General features: G+C 40.1%; 1 protein-coding gene across 1 annotated transcript in view; it reads right to left on the reverse strand.

Annotated features, from left to right (window-relative positions):
* Window positions 1-381: 381 nt before the first annotated feature.
* Window positions 382-21,655, reverse strand: part of SESN3 (sestrin 3) — a 37,508-nt gene continuing 16,234 nt past the window's right edge. The window contains exons 2-10 of the mRNA XM_050897758.1: window positions 14,068-14,133; window positions 10,857-11,054; window positions 9,912-10,094; window positions 9,269-9,505; window positions 7,643-7,790; window positions 5,297-5,412; window positions 2,696-2,886; window positions 2,135-2,279; window positions 382-1,293 (exon numbers count right to left, since the gene is read on the reverse strand). Of these exons, the coding sequence (XP_050753715.1) occupies window positions 1,207-1,293; window positions 2,135-2,279; window positions 2,696-2,886; window positions 5,297-5,412; window positions 7,643-7,790; window positions 9,269-9,505; window positions 9,912-10,094; window positions 10,857-11,051 (1,302 nt within the window). The 5' untranslated portion in view covers window positions 11,052-11,054; window positions 14,068-14,133 and the 3' untranslated portion in view covers window positions 382-1,206. The remainder of the gene's footprint in view (window positions 1,294-2,134; window positions 2,280-2,695; window positions 2,887-5,296; window positions 5,413-7,642; window positions 7,791-9,268; window positions 9,506-9,911; window positions 10,095-10,856; window positions 11,055-14,067; window positions 14,134-21,655) is intronic.

A 21,655-nucleotide genomic window follows, 5' to 3' on the forward strand; every position in this document is an offset into this window, starting at 1 on the left:
AAGAATGCTTTGTTTTGGGGATGCTTTGGCATCTCAGTATCAGGTTGTCTTAAGCCGTAAAAGCTAAAACAAAACTGCTAGGCCTTAGACAATAAAGAAATTTGGTTTTAAAATTTCTTTATGGCTATGTAAGAAGGACACTTTAGCAGTGGCATGATAGGGAAAAAAGCTTGCTTTCTTTTTAAATATTGCACTTTTCTTTTGTTCACTCACACTAATGCATAGAAACTTTTTAAACTTTGAATATTAAAATTCCATGCTATGAAAAAGTTATGGGAAATAAATTTCTATACATCCAATATGAAAGAACAGATATGCTAGCCTTCCTTTACTTTCCTTAGTTAAAACATTGAGAAAGAAGAGAGTGCAAAAAACCCCACAACTCTATTTTTGGTCAGCCTGTGTATTAAATTTATAGGTGCCAACTAAACAAACTGCAACATGTGATGAGCATGGATATTGTAAGGACAACTGAGGGTGACTGTCAGTAAAACAAGATTATGCATGATTGAAACACAGTAAGTGTGGCTGAAATGGCAAATCATGAGGCCTCTTCTCTTGGGAAGGGGCACGACAAAGCAGATGAATTTTGCACTTCAGTAGCATGCTGTAGGATTTATCATGATTAATTTCACATTAAAGTGTGCTCAATGTTTACATCCACATCTCGCATCACCTTCAATTGCTGTAGTAAGATAGTGACTGGCAAGCAGTCTCCAGGAGACAGAAGAATCCAGTGGGCAATTCAATGCAACGCAGCCCGCGCGCCTCTGTCACGAGTCATGACGTGGTGGTACGTTCTCAGGACAGGCAGAACCGATCTTCTGCTGGACTCCACTAATCTGAAAAATGATTGCTTGGAAAAAGAAGTCTCTAAGCACTTCACTCCGGTGCTTAAAGAACAAAGCGCTAGGATTAGATATAATAAAAACAGTTTCAGGATCCTGACCGCTGCGCAGAAATCCAGCTGGAAACAATGCAGAGTAGTGCTCCTCAGTGTTACTTTTGTTATCATTAGTAATGTTAAGCATCAAGAAAATAAAACACGTCATTGCACATTACAGCCGTCAAGAAGCACGGCTAAACTTTGACACTAGAGAATTGAATAACCTGATGCTACATCACAAACAGCTTCTGGTGTGTATCTATTTTGAAAGGTCTTTACATACTCAGTAAAAACTCCTTTACTCCTGCCCAGTGAATGCTTCAGGTTAAGTGACGAGTTATGGCACGAAGGGCATACAGAAGTTCAGCTTGCATACGAGCTTCCATTAGAAGTAGATTGACATGAACCTGTTAAAAATTATATCAGCCATTTAGTTTACCTCTGAATGCAACATCATTTATTCATTTAGGCTAAAATTTCTAACCTTCAGTAAAGTATCGCTGCAAGAAACTATGTCCTTTCTCCCTGTACCCTGCTGCAGGACTCTAGTTCCTCTTGAGACAGCTGTGTAGTATGCCAATACTAGAGAACATCCTAGGATTGCAAGGAACCAGCCTCAACTGCTGCTTTAAGCAATCTTCCATCTGAGAAGTCCCAATAAAACCATTTTTGTATCCTAATGGTATTAGTTCTTTATGAATTATATTTTGTTTTGTTTACTACCACCTGTGACTGTTATACAGGAGCAGAGAATAAGGAAGAGTTTACATGCCAGACAGGCTAGCAGGCACACAAGCACTGAACTCTTGTCAAGAAGCATTTAACTTGGATATCTGAAGACACGTTGCCATTTTTAATGATGAAAAACACCATGAAGATTTTTTTTTTATATATATATATATATATATATGAATTAAGGTCTTTTTTGATCCCCAAATCCCAAGTATTGGCATAGTTGACCACTTCTGCATTCCCAAGTTTATGCACTTTTCTTTTACAGTTGTCAATTCAATTTTATGGAGAAATCACTCAAAATAATAATAATTAAAAAAAAATCAGTATTTCCAGTACACTAAGAAGTATTTTTGTAAAATTGGTATCTAACGCTCAATGAATTAATCTCACTTGTTTTTCTCTGGTTAAAACCAGTTCATTTGACAGGTACTGCCATTTTTGGGTGCTGCCATATTTTCATTTTTAAACAGCATGGGGGTCTCTGTGAAGTCAGTTTGGCTTTGAAATACGTACCTTCTCCGAGTGCTTGAACTGACGCCAGTAACTATCATACATGCGCTTGGTAGTTCTCTCTGGGTAGCAGGTCACTGTCTTTATGTAAACCTTCAGGCTGCGTTCAAGTAACTGATTAACTTCTCCATAATCATAGTCATCATACCTAAATAACACAGGCAATCACTCTGTTGGATGTAAGTTTTTAAAAGCATGGTCTTTTGCAGCATTATGTTCTTAAGTTTGGGAATCGGAGCATTTATTATACATGCTAGAAAACCACCTGTTAACAGAGGATCTGAAAGACTTAGTACTAGGATGTTGTCTTTTCTGAACAAAGGATACAGGCTGGCTTCAGAGAAGACATTTCTGTAATAATTTCCATCCTGATTCATAATCATTTTCTCCACTGCAAGCAAAAGTTATACTGATATGCCAGCAAAACCACTCTAACTTCCAGACTGAGGTACCATCTCCACTTTAACACCCGGAGTCTAAAATCATGCTTTTCACATGGTTCATTTTTCATTCTGTTTACACGGTTTAAAATGCACTCCTAAGCCAGGGGATTTTCGTCCATACCTGATTCCATACATACAGTGGACATAGTTAAATAAAGCTCTTCTTAGCGTAGTTGTATCAACATCTTCATGTGTTGCCATAGTGTTATACGTGAGGTTATATACCATCCGAAACTTCTCATCGAGGAGATGCCCAATATCAGAATAAAGCCTGTTTACAAGGGAAAAGCCATGATTTTCCCAAGTATAGTCCTGCAGGAAGAGAAGGAAATATATAAATCTACAAATGAAGTGAAGTCCCTATCTGATCCTCCATATAGCTCAATAGTTTTTGTTGTCTGCTAGTTATAACTTTATTCTCTTCAAAAAATTTGCATTTTGAATCCTTCATCCATATCACCTGCTCCATTCCCCCAGGCTTCCTGGCAATGAATATCATGTTGCAACACCCCACCTCCAGCTGGATATCATTAGCCTACAAGAGAAAAAAACCCAAGCTTCTCTTGAAGTGTTGAGGCAATTTTCCACTGTCTGCTGTGCCACACCGACCAGTGTCATTCTATGTGGCGTGAGCCTGTAAGTTTAAAAACTTGTTCCTCTTGGAGGCTTTGATGCTTAGCTCTGAGCAGAGATGGAGTATTTACTTCCAGCCAGGATGTACACTCATTGGGTAAAGTGCTGAACCATCCTTGAACAAACTAATAAAATCCAGGCTGCTTTGGTCTTAGAGAAGCACCTGGATTGCAAGGATAAAAGCTTGCCTGCTCATATCAGGGATGGGAAATCTTTGCAGAGTGGTGGCATGGCATCAGCAGCGGAGAACGACCCTGCTTCAGAGCAGCGTGCAACCACTCTCCACACTGCAGTTACACAGAACATGTTAGTTTGCCCACATCCTTGGCACGTGTTCAATCATTCAATCACTGATGCCATCTTTACAATCGAGGGCATCATCTCCATGTCCTTCCTGTGTCTGTCTTTTTTCAAAAGGTACTGCTGGGCAAGGGTCCTCACCCAGGCGCTTTAGAGCACGTCTACTGGACTGGCCCCCTGATTAGGAGAGTGGGGAAGAGTATGTAGGACAATATTCAGCTGCCTAACAGAGGCATTCAGTGACATCTGAAACGCACATCATATTTGGCCTCCAGCTGCCAGTCCAAAAGACCTTAAGGCTTGTGAGAAATATGCCGTACCTAACAGCCCTGTAAAAGTGTCCAGGACACCTGGGGCATCACAAAAGCCTCTGAAAGCCAGAAGCCCCAGGAGGGGGAAAGTGCTGTTTACTAACAGCAGTTGATCCATACTAACAATGAAAAAGGAAAAAAAAAAAGTTTAAAGACATTCTGCCGTGTATGGAATACCTCTTTCTACTACTAAATTTAAACCCACAGAGATAAAGGCAGTCTTGTTTTATCAGAATAAGGATTAGATTTATTGCAGGGTTTTGGGATGCTACTGCAATTTAAATAGCATTAATAGCAGAGCATTTGGGAGGCTGTGGGTACATACATCTAACTCTTTAAGAGCAGGACATACTAATAAAGTTAAATTATCAAGGTGACTTCTTTGAATGTAGGCCAGAAGCTGTCCTGTTTATTTAAGAATAGAGATGTTTTAGTTCCAATTTCAACTTCTGTAGAGCTTTTTTCCATGGGAGCCTGCTGCTCCTAAAGTAGTTAAGCAGAATGTTTGATTTACAGGCACTGACTCTGCCTTATTCTTTTTGGCAATACCTACCTACTTTAGGCTCATATAAAGACCGCAGAGTAAATTACCCAGATCAGCAGAGACTGCTATATAGCTAAATACATTTCCTGAGAGTGATCATGGATTCTTTATTTTACAGTCTTAGACACATCTTCTGACCATGGAGTTTTCCTGCACCTACTGTTTTTTTAATTGAAGTTCTCTGATTTGGTTTAAGATTTCTTCCATTGCTTACAATTTATTACTAGACTGCTGATTAATCTACTCTATAAGCTGGAACAGAACCACCTAGAATGTCCCTCCTGTTATATATATTATGAAGTTCATGAGTCTGGTCATGGAAAAAGATGCCAATATGTAAGACAATGTACAGGTAAAATGTACATGCTGTTCTTTCAACAGTACTAAAAAAATATATTCAAATATAGCCAAAAACTTCAGTACTCATATTTAGGAATTCCTTTTCTTCCCTGACATTCAAAGTCCAGTGATTTGATGCATATATGAGAACGATACTCACCAAATTGCTCTCATAGACATATATACATCTAAGTATTGATCACCACTGGACAGAGAATACTTGATAAAATGACAGGAATAAAGAGTTGTTCCAGTGGATTTTTTTCTACAACATCTGGAGGGACGGGAAAGAAATTCTTTCTTTTCTACCTTTCACTTTTATTCCAGATTTAGTGATACGCTTTACAGTTTTCAAACATTAACTCTGGTAATAATTGGAATAAGACTGAAAGCTAAGTATTCCCTTGTCTGAGATTTACAAATAGTAAAAGACTCATCTCAGGTAGATTTATGGAAGCTTGTGAGTTATTTAATGGACCAGGACAAGAAAAGGAGCATGCAACAAACACGCCCCACTACAACTGCTTTACACTATTTGCCCTGTAATGAGATATACAAACATTCTTTGAGTGAATGTACTTTAAAGAGATGGTACCTGAGCTCTGAATGTTGGCAGATGGTCTTCTCCTCGCCTTGCAAAGTCTTTGTACCCAAACCCAGGATCTTCAATATAGCGGGAGACATCTGTAGAAACTATTTCATCATCAAATGCTGTGAATAAAACAGCAAAATGTTTTGCTTTAGGCAAGCACATGAGTTAGCGCCGACTTCCAACTACCACTCTACTACAGGACTAGAGAATGATATTAGAAGTTGTGCAAAGGAAGAGAGCAGTACAAAGGAAAGAAACATTTCAATCCCAATCTGCTTGTATGGGATCCATCCCTTTCATTGAGCCAACTAAATGTCAGCCTACACCAGACATCTAATGTACTTCTACAAAATGGGAAAAGATGGGCTAAACTTCTGTCTGCAGGTGTGCTCTTCTCTGTTGATTTCTGAGGGAGGCTAGGTATCTTAAATCTGGAAGATGAATCCCGTTAGTAAAGTCATTGTGCTAGGATAAGAAACAGAAAAATGTACCCTTGACAACAGGATTGCTACGCTGAGCATGTATGTTGTCAGGAACTACACCAGCTCTGTTCTATAACCCAGAGTATAAGCAACCAGACAGCAATGCAACACTCCACTTGTAAATATCAGTTGAAGATTATATGAAACCAAAGAGCTCTACAGTACATCAGGCTGAAATTCTGCCAGAAGCTCTAGTAACCAAGCATCTTCAAAGAGCTCCAAAACGTGTCACTAAGCAAGCGCAGGTTCTCTATCAGGAATCTATCTTTCCCTCCCGAATAAACAGGTGGCTTGATTGTGTAACTACCTCTGCAGAAGTTGACTACTGCATAGCTGACTGCATTTGACCCTGATGTTAAAATCCTGGCTTGCTTCCACATGCATTGACAGAACAGTTGCCATATGTCCCCTGTTAGCACCTTGAAAAGTCAGTTAATCTAAGAATTGCAGAAGTGCTTTATCTCCTCTTTGCCTCATTAAACAATCAAAACACAACTGCGTAGGAAGAAGTTTGCACAGCATCTGCTACAGCAAATCCTCAGCGAAGAATAAAAAACCTGCACACATACACTCCTCTCCCCTGACAAGGACTGAATTTCATGAAAGGGTAAAGGCCCAACACACACAGGGTCCTCAACTCAAACCAGTAAAAGGCAAAGAGGAAGGAAAGTCAACAAAACTATCAGCAACCCCATCAAAAAAACCCTTCTGTCCCAAACACCACCTCTTCCTTATACGCCTGAAGTTGCAGAGACTCATGGAAGTCCTGATTTGATAACGAAACTGCAATGGATGTCAGATTATCTGCACTGTTGATATTGTCTGACAAAAAAAAACACAGCAAGAATGGACAATGTCCATTTCTTAAAATCCAGCCATGATGTTGCTGGATGTATCTTCTTTCAGATATTTTGCAGGTTCCTAGAGAGCCAAAAAACAATCTCTCTGCTGATCCACAATACATTCTTCCTCCCTTTTGGGCTCAGTGCACAAAAACTTAGATACCTTCAAATACGTTTGGTCTGAAGCTACTGAGATCTAAATTCAGTGTCAGTAAAATGTGAAGCATTTTATGGGTCACTTCTTAAAAAGACACAAGCTATCATCTTCAAGTAGCCTCTAATATGAGGAAATGGTTGGAAATTCTGATTGTCTTAATAGTATTCTTTCTTTGAACGCTTTCTTTGGAAAAAAAACCCCACAGTCCTGTCTATAGGAAACAAATTTCATTGTATGGTTTGTTAGAGATGAAGGCCTCCAGAGCGTATGAAGAATACCGGAAAATAAGCTTTCAGCTCAGAATTTTGAACACTATTTAAGAATTAAAAAAATGCTAAGAATCTCTATCACAACACAGGCAGTGCAACAGCACAGCAGTATAATAACTCAGAACAGCAAGTTAGAAATGTTCTTTCCAGGTGGGCAGTAAATGGTAAAGAAGTTGAATCTCATCCCAATCTATTTCCTGAACTAAATGTCATATCTGAAGGCTACTTATGAGTGTCATTGAAGTTCTAAGCCCTGTAGAACCTAAACCTGTGAAATATCACTGAATATTTACATGAATGAATTAATTTGAAGATATAAAGCATATAAAGAAATTTACACCCAACTTTTTAAAGAAGCCTGCAGGCTTTTTTTTTTAATATACAAAAGCTAAATTTCAAGTAGCAAAAAGGATGGTGTTATTTGCCAATCAAGAAATCTTAAGCAGATGAAGCAAGTGACAGGACCACCCTTACTACACTCCTACTAGACCAAGAGCCAGAATAAAGAAATGGACAGAAAAGTTGTAGTCACTGAACTGGCCTCAAGTGTTTAGTTCTTACAAAGCACAAACAAAACGGAACTGGAAAAGCACAAATACCTCCACTAATTACTAGCAGACTCTCCTTCTTCTCCTTTTCAAAGCGAGTTGCCATTTCTTCCTGAGAGGCTTCTTCGTCCTCTTTATCTTCTTGTAGCCTCTTCATCCTTTCCATTAAGGCCTCCAGCTCACTTAAAGAATCTGCAATCTGCAAAAACACCATGACATTCTGCAAAATTAGAAGATAGACAACGTCTGTCATCTTCAGATTTCATGCTTGACAACAAACGTTCTCAAAAACAGATAGCAGCAGCAAACACAAAAACTGAAGCCAGAATGCATTTTGTCACATACAGCGTAGACAAACAGCTTTCAGACAGTCAGAAGAAGGGAGCTGCAAAGCGTTACTCTAACCTATTGCAGTAATCTACTGCAGTGGGATTAACAGCGGAAGAGGTGGTATTTGAATGTGGAAACCATAGTCGCTTATAATATATATTCCACCATGTAGACGGCTCAGGAAAAGTCATCTGTGTGCCCTACGTGTATCAGGAAACAACTTTAATATTAAGGTAACTTTTTTCAGTCTATTAGTAATGCAAAGTATGTTTCTGAAGAGATACAGTGCAACACTGCAATGCAGGAACACAACCTGAGAGAGCAAATCAGTGTTTTTCTTTTCATTATACATGATCAAAATATCCACTGTTGACCCTTTTTCTTGCTTTTGTGAGGAAAACAGGCCTCTTTTCTAGAAATACACCAAAGTTTGGGGTTCTGTGATCTGTACTTACCATTCAGATTTTTCATAAGATAAATTGTTTGGTTTTTCTTTTCCACCTTTTCCTTTTGATTCTGTTCTTCTGCCCATAGCTATAATTGTTTTCCAGCATGCTACTCACTGCTTAACAAGCAGCACAGAGTCAGCAGCAGCCCTTTGCTCACTACAAATGGGGAATAAGACGCTCCGGTGATTTGAGCTAGCATGTCTTGCAGCCCAGAAATTTAAGATACAGCAATTGAACTGACTGATCACATGTTCAGAGATATGACTCTGCTCATAATCCCAATCTTCCATCAAAGGTGATGAGGCTAATTCATCAAATGGCATTAATTCAAGGACATGTCTTCAAAGCATTATAAAGCCACTTTCAGAAAAAAATTTCCACATTTAAGTTAATTAACTAGTAATCAAAGTTCTCTCTCGGTTGATTCTCAGACATTTCCTCCCATCTACATGGAATTGTTTCATAATTGACCTGTTTTGTGATTGTAGGCCTTTAAGTCAAAATTATTATTATTATGACTTCTGGGTTTTTTCCGATTTCTTTTTTCATTCCACACGTTAGGAACATGGATGACATAATGCTCCAGTCAGCGACACTCTATCTGAAGAAACTGGGACTTTAAGCTTTCAGCTGAAAGCAAAGTTTTAGTCTTGCCCAATGGGTTGTGAGATTAACTATCAAAATCACATTGCTCTGACTACCATCCACCGTTACAATGTGGTTTTCAATAGATTACACTGAAAACTGCTAGAGCGAATGTAAGAGTTACCAGACTCAAGCACTCCAGTAAAGTAGACAAAAACTTTCCAACTACCCTGAAATTTAAACAGGAAAGAATGGAAGAAAGTTTTCTAATGCAAAACAGAGGCAAGCAAAAGAATCTTCTTGCAACACTAACCCCAAAGTTGCTACTTGTGAGGGATGCATTTTCTATGTTGTTGTCATTGGCAAGATCACAGACACAGAAGTTGTTGACTGCTATAAGTCTGACTCCATTAGATGTATCCGGATCTCTCTCTGGATTAATGCCACTACCAAATACAAAACTTGCCAAGGCATGATAATGTGCCAACAGGACAACAGCATGCACCAGTTCAGGAAGAGACCAATTATTTTCCCCAGTCTTGACAAGTTTCTGAAATGAGAATAAAAAAAGTGTAAATATAATTCTTATTTAAGTGTGTAAGTATAAAAGGTGTAATTCTTTTAGCCCCCAGCTTTTCTATAAAACACTATGTATTTAAAAAGGGATCAATTCCTTTCTTCCAATAATACCATATTCCTCTTGCACACAGACTCTCACTGGATAAAAAAAGAGACACCTAATATATTACCTCTTTTCTTTTGGGGTTATTTTAGCCAATGCTATTCCTAAAAAGTAAATCTTGTTGGCTTTGTCTCACAGAAGAATTTATTAGCTTATTCGATGATCTACTACTTCCCTGAATTTTTAAACTCAAGGTAATGAAGCCTAAGCAGACACTTAGCAGTTCTTATTGCTGGACATTTACTGCTATTACAGGGCACGACTTAACAAATACCTGAATGTGCTCTTTCGTGATTAGCCAGGGCCGGTGTGCAAGGAGTTTGTTTATTTCATTCAGATTTTTCAGTCTTTGAGGAATGTATTCTAAACCATTCAACCACTCTGCAATCCCACCAGTCTTCAAAAACTCATCAACGTGCATATTTATTAGGTAGGAACACTGATGTCTGGCAGCAGCCTGGAATAATTAAACACAGAGGGAAAAGTGCAGCACATTAGCGTGTAATCTGATTTTGCTGCAGGTGGAAGACAGGTTACTAACACAAAACAAAAATATAATTTCATTCCAAAGGGCCATGTTTTATACTGCAATGCATATCTATACAGTATGGAGGGTTCTCCAATATAAATACTGCAATTTACTCTGAATTGCAGAATCTAATTTAGGTTGGAAGAGATCTCTAGAGATCTCTAGAGGAGATCTAGCCCAACGCCCTGCTCACAGTAGGGCTGACTTAGATCAGGTTGCTCAGAGCCTTGTCCAGACACGATCTCCATCCTTGGAGATCACACAACCTCTCCTGGCCCCTGTTCCAATGTCTCAACATCCTCATGGTAAAAATTGTTTTCCTAGTGTCCACCTCGAATTTGTTGTGACTTGAGTCCACTGCACCTCATTCTACTGCAGTGCACTGATGGTTAAATATCCAGAAATAAGGTCACACAGTTTTAACTGTTCTCTGTAACACCTCACTCTTGTGGGCATGTGAGAAGTGTATTGCTGTGGGAAACAGGGAAACATGTATGTTGCCAATTCTCTCTTCTTATTGAAAACCTTCCGGCTAGGCATGCTTTATTCTGATGAAAATCAGCTACAAAAATTCACCCCCCCATCAAAATATCACACTAGTCTCTCCTTTCTAAAGTCTTCCCTTTTTCTTCTTTTTTAAATACACAAGTCAAGGTTGCAGGAGAAAACATATAGCCTGTTGATACATACCATTATAGCAATGTAGTGCCTATACGGCAAAGGAAGGGGCCCATCCATGCGCAGCATATAGAACTGGCTGCGGAGGAAAGACTCCAGGTACTGAGTATGGATACTCATGACCTGCGTGATGTTGTCCAGGCGACCAGACGTAGAGTATTCTTCCACAAGAAGATTAGTACGTTCATCCAAACCATTTGCTTGCATAACCTTAAAAATAAGATGGACAAACTTAACAGAGAAAGATTTTCTCTAGCTTTAGCCCTGAAGAGAAACATAAGGTGGTATGAAAGGTTTGCTTGTGTACAAACTTAAAGGCAATGCTGCAAATACACATGTACAGATGCTACTTGTATACTGAGAACTGAAGAGCACTTTACACTGTCCCTCTGTTATTTTAATATGTTTCTACGAAAATCAAAAACATTTTTCTGTAGATCTTTCCAAAACAGCTAAACTCACAGATGCTTAAAGTCAAACCTGTACAGAGAGCTGGAAGTAAGCAAGAGCTAAATGGAAAGTAAAGTCTTTATGGAAGCCAGCCTGTATAGACACACACCACCTGAGCATTCAGCCCTAAAACCAATTTCAAAATTAATGGAGAGGAACTGGGTTATGTAACCAAATTATAGAAACAGCCTGGCAATCTATCCCTTCTGTGCTTGTATAATTGAAGAGGAGATCAAATGCTAATTTGTCCATAACATCCAAGTATTATTTAGAATAGGAATTTAATGCTTTCTTTAAACAAAAGCTGTTCTTTAATTATTCCAACCAATCCAAACCTTGGGCACAAGATGAAATGAAACAGCAAAAGAGTAACTAGCTCTTGCATTGCAAGCCCTGACACAGTATTAGTGCTATTACTCAGTGTTTATCACCAAGAACAGCCATTCTCAGCACGTTCACCACTGAAGTTACAAGCACAAGGCTAGAATACCCAGTATTTATTCTGAAACTGCACAGTACTAAACCAGCCAACTTATTATTGCAAACACCATGAAATGAGAAAACATTTTAGCTGATTTACTGCACATGAAGACAGAAAGTGCCTAAAACCAAGACGACACAATGGTTTTGCTGAAATATTCTATTTAAAATACGTTTTCCTTCTTTATGATGGGCTGATGAATGGACTGTGTCTCAAATATTTTTCCATCAAATCTTATACAGAAGTTACATACAAAGAAACACAAACAACATACTACATTTTCACTTCTCACCACTGTACTTCCCTGTTTTAATTTGTGGGCCCAGAAAGAAAGGGAAGAAGCAGCGACGCATTTAGGCAGCTCCATCATTTTTACATGTGTAGCTCTTCACTATGGCAGCTTTTCTGTGTTTTGTACCCAAAATGATGCCTCCTCAGTTTTCCTTAAGAATGTTTTTACCATTGGAAATTTATTCATACATTAGAGATCATTTTATCTCACTTATTACTGTAAATCTCTCACTCCATTGCAAAGAGTCTCCCTTATTCTTCAGCAAGTGTATCTCCCATGTATTTAAGAGAATTTTGTCTCATTTAGTAGTTTCTTGGGGAAATCATACTTTTCTTGTCTCTGGTAAGGTTTCTAATCTTCTCCAGCCTCTCAGGAGTTTTCCTTGTAACAGTACAAGTTATGGAGAAGAAATTCTGCTGACAAAATTGAAATATAATCCTGTAGGACTGCACTGTTGCTATGTTAGACATAGCAATATGCCGCATTATTGCTTCTGAGATTTATCTCCACCTATATTACTATCCTCTTCATACTGTGTATGTACTTCCTCCTGATTTATTACCATCCATGGATCCACAAACATGTTTTTTATTCTGCTTGTAAAGCCTTACAGCACTTTAACAGGAACCGTTACAACTAAGTTGTCATTGCTCTGTCCATATTCTTTCCATTACAACAATAAAGCAGGCTTTGACACGAGCAGTGTTATTATCAAGATTTGTGAGACATTTAGTGTGTTACTAATCTCTAACTACATCCTTCCTATCCACTGTATTATTTCATGCCAACGAACAGGGGAAAAAGGTAGTTGTTTGCTTAACAAACAGTATTTAACATTTGTTCATGATACTGAATAGCTGTTTTATCCATACAGGTGGAGGCTCCCTGCTTGTACTGGGTAACCACTGGGGTTACTCCTTTCTGAGAGCTACTCAGTGATTCCTCCTGCACCATTAGCTAGCGCCTTTACCAAGTGTATCAGCTGTGAAATAAATTCATTAACAATTCTCTCAAAATACGTTATCATTTTAACTATATTTTTCTACTTTTTATACAATTATTGACTTTATGAGAAAAATTAAGTCATTACAAAGTTTGTCATCTCAATTTCATCTTGTATTTCATATGAAAGGGAAGTCCTCTTCACAAATTTGGCTGGCTGGAACTCATTCTGCTCCCCTCTTCCCAAATCTAAAACACTCGTTTTGAGCTCTCTTCCTTTTTGCTTCATTATGTTTGTTTTTAAATTCAAACCTTGCCAGTGTATAAATGGAGACAGACTCAGAGAACAGCAGCTACCTTGTCTTTCAAAATGTCTTTTGGCCCTTCTAGCATGTGAATTATCTGCCTTTAGCAACTACTTAAAAAAAAACAAAACAAAAGGTCCTGGTTTTATAGTCAGCCATCCCAAATAACTAATTGATCAACAAATAATACTCTGTGAAGACTGAGATCACAGAAGAGCACCACCACAGCAAAGTTTCTACTTACTGCAGCAAGCTGCAAATCAAGGCTTAAGTTGAACACTAAATCATGGGCAGAAATCTTGAGTTTGAAGTCAAACCATACTTTTCAACCATAAATTCTCTCAAGAGCCACAGTTACGGTGTAAGCAGTTAGTCATATTTTCAGGTTCTCTCGAACTGAAGGTCAGACCGTACTCTGAGAGCTATATAATCATACTGCTGCAATACTGGATAGGCCTCCCCTTAGGCCTGGCATTGAAGACTAGTAAGTGATCATCCCCTACGAGAAGAGCAGAGCCGGCACTCACGGCTGTCTCTGGGAGTGCTGGCAACCGAAAAGATGTCAAACGGCACCACTTGTGTGAAAGGGCAGGGTGGTTCTTAACCACTGGAGCCTGCTCCAGAGAAACCATCGCTTTTGCTTGCCAAGGAGCTCATCTGGGTACCACGGGACAAGCAGGATCGTAAAACTGTTCTTCAGTATTTCCATTTCAAAAGCTACCACCCACCTGGCCCAGCTAACCACAAACTTACTTCGTTCTCTGGTATAAAGGCACTTGGTCCTCTTGTCAATGGCGGGGAGACTTGTACTCTTTTTTCCTGCAAAACAGTCACATAATTTGGTCAGCGTCAGGAATAACATATTAACTCCCTTTATCTTGCAAGATGAGATCTTGAAGGCCTGGACTCGGTTCTCTTCCTGCGGCCACCTGGGTGTTTTACAGTCTACTGAGGAGGTAAGCCACCACACCACGTTGGTTAGATCAGCTTTGCATCCCCTGTACTTTGTGCGAATGAACGGCACCAATTTTGGCAAGGGATAAGACAGAAAAAAACCAAAAATCTGATCCCAATTGGTTTATAGACCAGCTTGAAGATACATAGACAACAGCAATAGAAAGTTTGGCACAATGCTAAAATTAGCCATTTACTGGATCGAATGGAAGTTTGGAAAGCTGAGGGGGAAAAAAGCCACACTCGGGAAATTATAAGCAAGACGCTGTTTTCTTCAATATCAGCATCTAATGAGATCCTCAGTGTTGAGAAGAGCGTAAGCACTTTGTGTGCCAAATATTGGCATGAAAAGCACAGTCCACGCAAACCAGCAAGACCCAATTAAAGACTTGTTTGAGAAGCCCAATGAAACGGCCGCCCTGCTCAGCTGCCGAGCCCGGAGGAAAACACTACACGTAGTACAAGCCTTGGTGTGCAAACCCCATCTAGAAGTCATGAAACGCCCTTTGAGCCTGATATATTTAGTACAGAACAGGCTGATAGCATAACAAGAGCCAGAGGACTTTTTTGATTTATTAGGGATAAGAAATTGAACTAAGATAAATGGCAGAGGCTTTCACAGCATGGTCGCTGACAGCCAGAGGGGTGAAGGGGACCTGGGGAGGCTTCCTGCTTCTCTAGTTCACCAGGGGCAGGACGAGCACTGTCCACGTCATTCCTGACCAACGTTGGTCCAACCTCCTCTTAAAGACCCTCCTGGAAGTTCCTCCGTCTCCCTGGGTCATTTATTTCAGTGACTAACTCCTCCGATTGTTAGAAATTTTTCCTAATGTCTAACCTGAATTTCCCTTACAGTAATTTAAAGCGGTTGCTTCTTGTTTTTTCTTCTTCTCCTCTGTATGGTTATATTCCACCTATCTGGAAACTATGGCTGCACACCTTCTCAAGTCCCTAACCGCACCGCAGCGTTGGTGACTCTTAATAAGTTATCCATCAACAGCAGTATCGGCTTTGCATACTAAATATTTTGTGCCCCTAACATAAAAGTCCAAGATTTTCCGTAACAAATGACCCTTAAATACCTCTACCAGGGGGGCTTAAGCTTAACCGCCATGTGCACAAACAGCAGCGCCGGTCCCAGAAGGAGCGTGCCACCGATTTTCACACAGCAAAATGAAGCCACTGGAGCTGCATAACTATTGTCCTGCTCCTTAAAAACATCCTGTCCTTTCGAAATTAGATCATGAAAAAACATGCAAAAATCAGCAGTAATTATTCAGGAAAGATGTTCCAAAGCAAACTCTTGCAGGACAATTAAATTTGTGACTTTGGAATAATTAGCTGCTAAAAGATGCAGAAATAAGCTGTGTGAAGCCCAGCAGGCAGGAGACAACTTACTGCAACCGCTGCCTGCTGTCACAGCCCCAAAATCCCATAAAATACTTCTTATGAATCAAATGTACTCAGTCTAAAGTAAGAAGAAAGGGTGTAGAGAGACCAGGTATCTGCACATGCAACCCCTTCCTCGCACAGCTACACAAGGCACAGGAAGACATCTTCTAGCTTTAAATACACAATCTTGCTAGCAGCCAGTCATTTCTGCTAACATTAAAAAACAGAAATGCTTTCCAAGATTACTATTAAGGTTGCATTTTACTTGTTTTATTAAGGTTATCTGGATATTAGAGTTTAAAACTTTCATTTCATACTGAATAATGTGGAGGAAGCAGCTTGCATGAGCAAGACAACTTGGATAGCTGCAAACTGTCAGCTCTTGCTGGAGCACAGGTCTAAACCACAGCTGAACCACTGCCTTCTCCATCTTGCGCTCTGACCTATACCCTGCTTCTTCAGGCTCTGCAAAGCTGGTCCTTGAGGCCAGACCAGGGCAAAAAAATGCATACGCTTCTTCTAGCGGGATCTGGGCTCTGTTCCCCCATTTCCCCATTCAATGTGACTGCTATTACCCCTCTGACCCTGCAGGTAAGCTACTGCTGAGAAGGAAAGGAGGAAACAGTACTTGGGTGGATGAATGTAGGCAAGTATCTCCAATTAATTCCTGTGAATGATGACAGAAAGCCAAGGAGATAGTCAGACATGAAAAATGAGATGTGTTAAATATACTACAAAAAGGACAAAACCCAGCTCCTTTTGGGTGGTGGCAGTTCTAAAAAACACAAGCCTGGGAAAAAAGCGACAACCAACCAAAACAAGAACAAAAAACCAAAACCCCAAACATGGTAATTCAAGTTGGTGAGTCTAATCACAGCACACTTCCAGGGAGTTGTGTTTTTTCTATATTAGAAGTGTATACGCTTCCCTTCCATCAACATGAAAGATTATTTTGCCTTCACGACAAAGATTTTATTTTATTAAAACTGGTTAAAACAAGCTTGTCAGAAGAAAAGGAGCAAACATCATCTGGTTGCACAAGTTCTCAGGATGCTATTAATAAAAACATGGGAAGTTTACAAGCATTAAGAAAGATAATGTCGGCTTTGTTGAGCTGCAGATAAGAACCACTGCTTCTGGGCATGCTTTATCTAGAGCAGTGATTTAAGGTCTACCCAAGAATCCAAACATGAAAAACTATGTATGGGAATTAGAAAGCAAAATTGCAGATATATGCTCCTTTACGGTGAAAGTTCTTGCAAAGCTTCTTGTTTCCCAAGAAAGTGGGTTCGTTTTCCTGTCCACCTAGTCTTTGCAGGTTACACCAGCTACTGCTGAGTCAGGCAGGGTCCCAAATATCTTATTTGAAATTGGATTCTTATGCTAAGTGGCTGAAGCAAGAAACAGGTTGCTCAGCAACTAAAATGCTGTACACACATATCCCAGCCATTTTCTGCTTCACGTTCCACCAGAAACACATTGCCGGAGTATGAATAAGTTATCTTAAAAGGTTTGCAACCATTTCCATTTACATTAAGACTAGCACCTTTTTGGGGGGTGCTTCTTCGGAAGGAAAAAGATGATGAAGAGCTTCAAAGACAAGCAGAGAAAACTGAGTACAGGCAGGTTACTGGGAGGGAGCCACTGCAAGCCAGAGCCTAGAAGCAGGTTTTGCAGCAGCACACTGCGACGTCAGACAGCAGAACGAGACCTCTGCAGACCACGGGAGAGCTGCTGTAGGAACTCATGAAAAATCAGGTCTGAGCAAGCTTTTTCTGTGACTTGCTTTCTGTCCTTAAGCTGCACTTGCAATGGTGTCAGGAGCTGAACATCAGGAATTTTAACGGTGACAAAGTGGAACCATTTCCCATTTGCATGTCTGTAATTTGCAAGAAACACCTTCATCCTTGGGCAAGCTCTGCCCAAACCCCCCAGAGCCAAAAGCTGCGACTTGCCATCCCACGGGTTTATTTTTAGTTGTGGCAGTGGCCGCGCACCTACCCTCCAGAGCCAAGAGGCTGCAGGCACTGGAACATGGCACCTGCATCTCAAATAGCTGCCGGGCCGCCGCGGCAAAGGAAGGGATGCCAGAGCCACTCGGCTGGCGATGCGGCCGTGAAGCCCAAGCGGGAGCAAGCATGAGCCCAGCTGGTGCTCGGACAGCACAGCAGCTTTCCTCCCAAAGCCTAAAGCAAAAGAAATAACTCTTCTTCCTCTTCGCCATCACATGAGTCACCGCGTCCTCAGGCTTTAAAGAAATGGCTATTTTTAGCAAGCTGTAAAAGGAGGCTGTTTTATTTCAGAATGGAGCCGCTAGCTGGTGGGGCTGATCGAACAGCTGCTTTAGGAAGTACTTTTGCATACCCATGAATGCAGAAAGCACAGGAAAGAAGCAAGTGGTTGCACTGATGTAGGTGTACGGGGGCTTCTCACACACGTGCTGCTTAAAAGCTAATTCATCCTGAACTCAACATCAACGTGGTCATGCTGTGACTGGGGGGGTGAGGGGGGGTGGGAATCACTGGGGAGAAACATTTTGCACCTCAAGAGGGAATTTTGCAAGCTGTGGCAAAGCTGCCACTGCTGTCCCTGAGAACTCCCAGAGCAGTGCAAGCGGGCAGGAAGCACCCACGAAGGGCCTCAGAGCCTCCACTCCGACAAAAATGGCCACCACTATAAAGATATGAGGATAATAAACAGCACTAGATCAAATATAAATCCTAAGCGCATCCCAAAATTAGCTTCTCCTGAGGAACAAACTGTTTTTCCTAAACAAGCAGGATTTTTTTGGCAGGGGGAAGGTGATGAGTATGTATTTCTTCTTTATTACACTTTTTCTTATATTATAATCTACAAGCAATTTTGCTACCATCTAGCATTTCTAAGGATCTTTGTTATTTAAATTCAGTGGTCTATGTCTTTATAATACACATTATCATCTGCGGCAATAATCTGAGTCGAGTCTGTCACTGGGACACCTGGGTGGGAGTGGAGAACTGGGTTTAGGACTCCCTATCTCGGGCTGAATCTCCCCAAAGGGATTGATTTTGTCCCAGTCTCAGATTTATCTTGCAGTTCTTCAAAATACACCAGTTCAGTCTCACGGACTTGATGCTGCAGAGCCCACTTTTGGTTTTCAGTCTGACAGACACAAATGTCTTGCATTTTAGTTCACATGGTACAGGCAGTATTATTTGCTGCTGCTGGTTAAAACCCTACCTACAAACTGGTTTCTCCTACCCCCACTATCACTCACTGAACACATTTCCACTTTCGGTTCTTGGATCCTGGAGCAGGGTCTACCTCCACTTGCTCTGATCACAGTCAAATGCTCTGGGTTTCAGTAAAGTCTAACACAATTTTACAGTCATACTGGACCATCTGTTCATTCTATCCTTGCTGAAGACAGAAGAAAGCATGAAAACAAAATAAAAAATAAAAGTTATCTGAACACTGATTGTGTCTTAGCTTCTATTATTCAAACCCTTCCTTAGGATGCGGGAAGGATTTTGTTTATTTCTACATATGCCAAGTTGCATTTTAATTTATCCATCTAACTTTGTCAGAGGAAGAGCACTTCAGAAATGTGGCAGAAGTTTAGGACGCATCCAATTCATTTTAGGTAGAAACCTTAATACTTTTCATAAATTTATAGAGGATTAATATAATATTTAAAGCTACACATAGTCTTGCTGACTAAAAGGAAAACTAAATAGTCACAGTTTACTTGCCTTCACATGTCAGTACTCCTGGGAGGTTCTGAGTGACAAGAACAAAAAAGCATATTCATCAAAGCTGTGTAATTTTGAAATTTATTGACAAACATTTATTGATGAATCATTTTTTAAAGAAAAAAATCTGTTTATAGCATCTAATGTAATAAAATCGGGAGCTTTATAGCTTCAGAATATATCTGCAATTCATCTCAAATTAAGTTTGCGTTGCAAGTTCAAAAATTTGGATACACATTAGAAGGGTAAACCTTGGTGTCCTGTTTTTCAAAACAATTTCCATAGAGAAAGAAAAGCCAGATGACAAAAAAGAAAATGTGAAGAGGAATACTTTGAATGATGCACAACACTTTATTCGCTGACAGTGCAGAACTCCTCTTTACGACTGACCCATTCCTATAATTAAACCCAGGACATATCTCTAGAAGCAGTAAAAGAGATGTTCAGAACAAACAATGCCAAAATGTTAAGAGTTCACAAAGTAAAAGTCCTAGCCTACAGTAATTTGTTAAGGGTATTTCAAGTGATTTTGCAATGGTTTCTTCCTCTTAACAGACTGCACAACTCCAAAAATGCAAACTAAGCGATAAAGATGAAAATTAGCAGAGGAAGTTCAACAGTAGGAAATCTTTTTTATGGAACAGCATTTCAAAATACTTAAAACAGTCACTTTTAACATTAAGAATCTGGCATCTTTGTGCCTAACAGCTGATGAAGTGGTGCAAGAAGCTGGGAAGAGAGCCAGTGCAGTACAATTGATGGGGAGCTTTTGCTTTGGTAACAGGTTACAGCCCTTTTGGATTTCACACAATAAAAGGAAGCCTATCCCAAGTTCCCATCCCTCTACCAGCTACTAAGAACATAATCCACACTAATTAGAAACCAAAGGGCAGCAATTTCTACCCAACCCAAGATGGATGGCCAGGCAGCAGAAGTCCAACAGTGGTTCCTCGATCTTTGAAAGATATCCGGTACACTCAGCCTACAGGAGAAAAACTCAGAAGTGAACACATAGTTACTGGCAGAAAAGCCTATCTCCTTTTTCATAAAGCAAGCCTACATCTACAGGCTTTTTAGTCCTACTTCTGTCTTATCACTCTCCCTGTCCTGGAGATAATTTCTATTAACCAAAACCAACCTTCAACTGCAACTGGGAGCAGACAGGCAAGGAGTGCAAGTCAAACGTCAGAGTAACAGGTATGCTGCAAAACAATTCTTTATTTAAGAAGCCCGAACTGTGTTTTGCGTTTTTGTCAGAATAGACCTGAATATATCAAGTAAAAGACACATCTGTAACTTAATCTTGATGTAACTGAAGTACAGAGTACGTCTAACTGAGAAAGTAAGGCTGAGGCTCCTGACTGGAAAAATGGAAAGATCTTCACGAGAAGATTTGCTCAACTAAAGGTGCTAACTCAAACCTAAACATCGATTATTAACACATGAAAAGGATGAGAGACAAACAAGTTACTTACTCTACTTCCTTGCTGCTAGAGAATCACTTCCATCTAATTTAAAACAAACCTCAAAATCTGGGTTCTTATCCATGCCCCAATCCTTATCGGATACCAAGGGTGAAACTCAACTGACCAAACACAGGCACCCAAATCAGAGTTAGCCAGCTGGATACTGGTTACAACTGAAAAAGAAAGGTAATTTCTAACTCAGGAGGGGATCAATTGTGCCGTGGAAAGGCCTGGTTTTCTTCCATAGACTAGCAGGTATCCATGGCTAACCAGGTCAAACATAGTGGTCTGAAGCTAGGCAAGACACATACCACTAGCAGACAACAAATGGTCTTCTGGCCTACTTCAGCCTTCAAAAAAAAAAGAAGGAAAAAAAAAAGCAAAACAAAGCTGCTCTCATCAGTCCATGAGTCCATGGAGAACTTCACCTCCTTCCCTCCCTGCACACCCAATGGTAACACTGGAGTTTCTGTACTCCCCAAGAAATGCCCTCAGGACAGAAGATCTCGTGATCATCAAGATGACTCAAAATCCTACGAGCATGGCAGAAGAGCATTTTCTATGTTTCAACAGCATCAGATATCAAGAGCAAAAGTTACAGTGGAAAACTTCAGTGGTTTAAGCTGGGACTTGTTTTATCTGTACCTTGGCCCATGTCCACCTTCAGATTTAGTCCAAGTCTAACGTACTGAGACAGACCAATATTACCTAGTTTGGGGAACACAGCCTTTAGCCACTAAATTGGCAAAACTGCATCGAGTTAATCTGCCTCATCATCAGCCAGGACAGCAATGCTGC

This window comes from Gymnogyps californianus, chromosome 1 (assembly GCF_018139145.2).
Source record: "Gymnogyps californianus isolate 813 chromosome 1, ASM1813914v2, whole genome shotgun sequence".
Classification (NCBI taxonomy): Eukaryota; Metazoa; Chordata; class Aves; order Accipitriformes; family Cathartidae; genus Gymnogyps; species Gymnogyps californianus.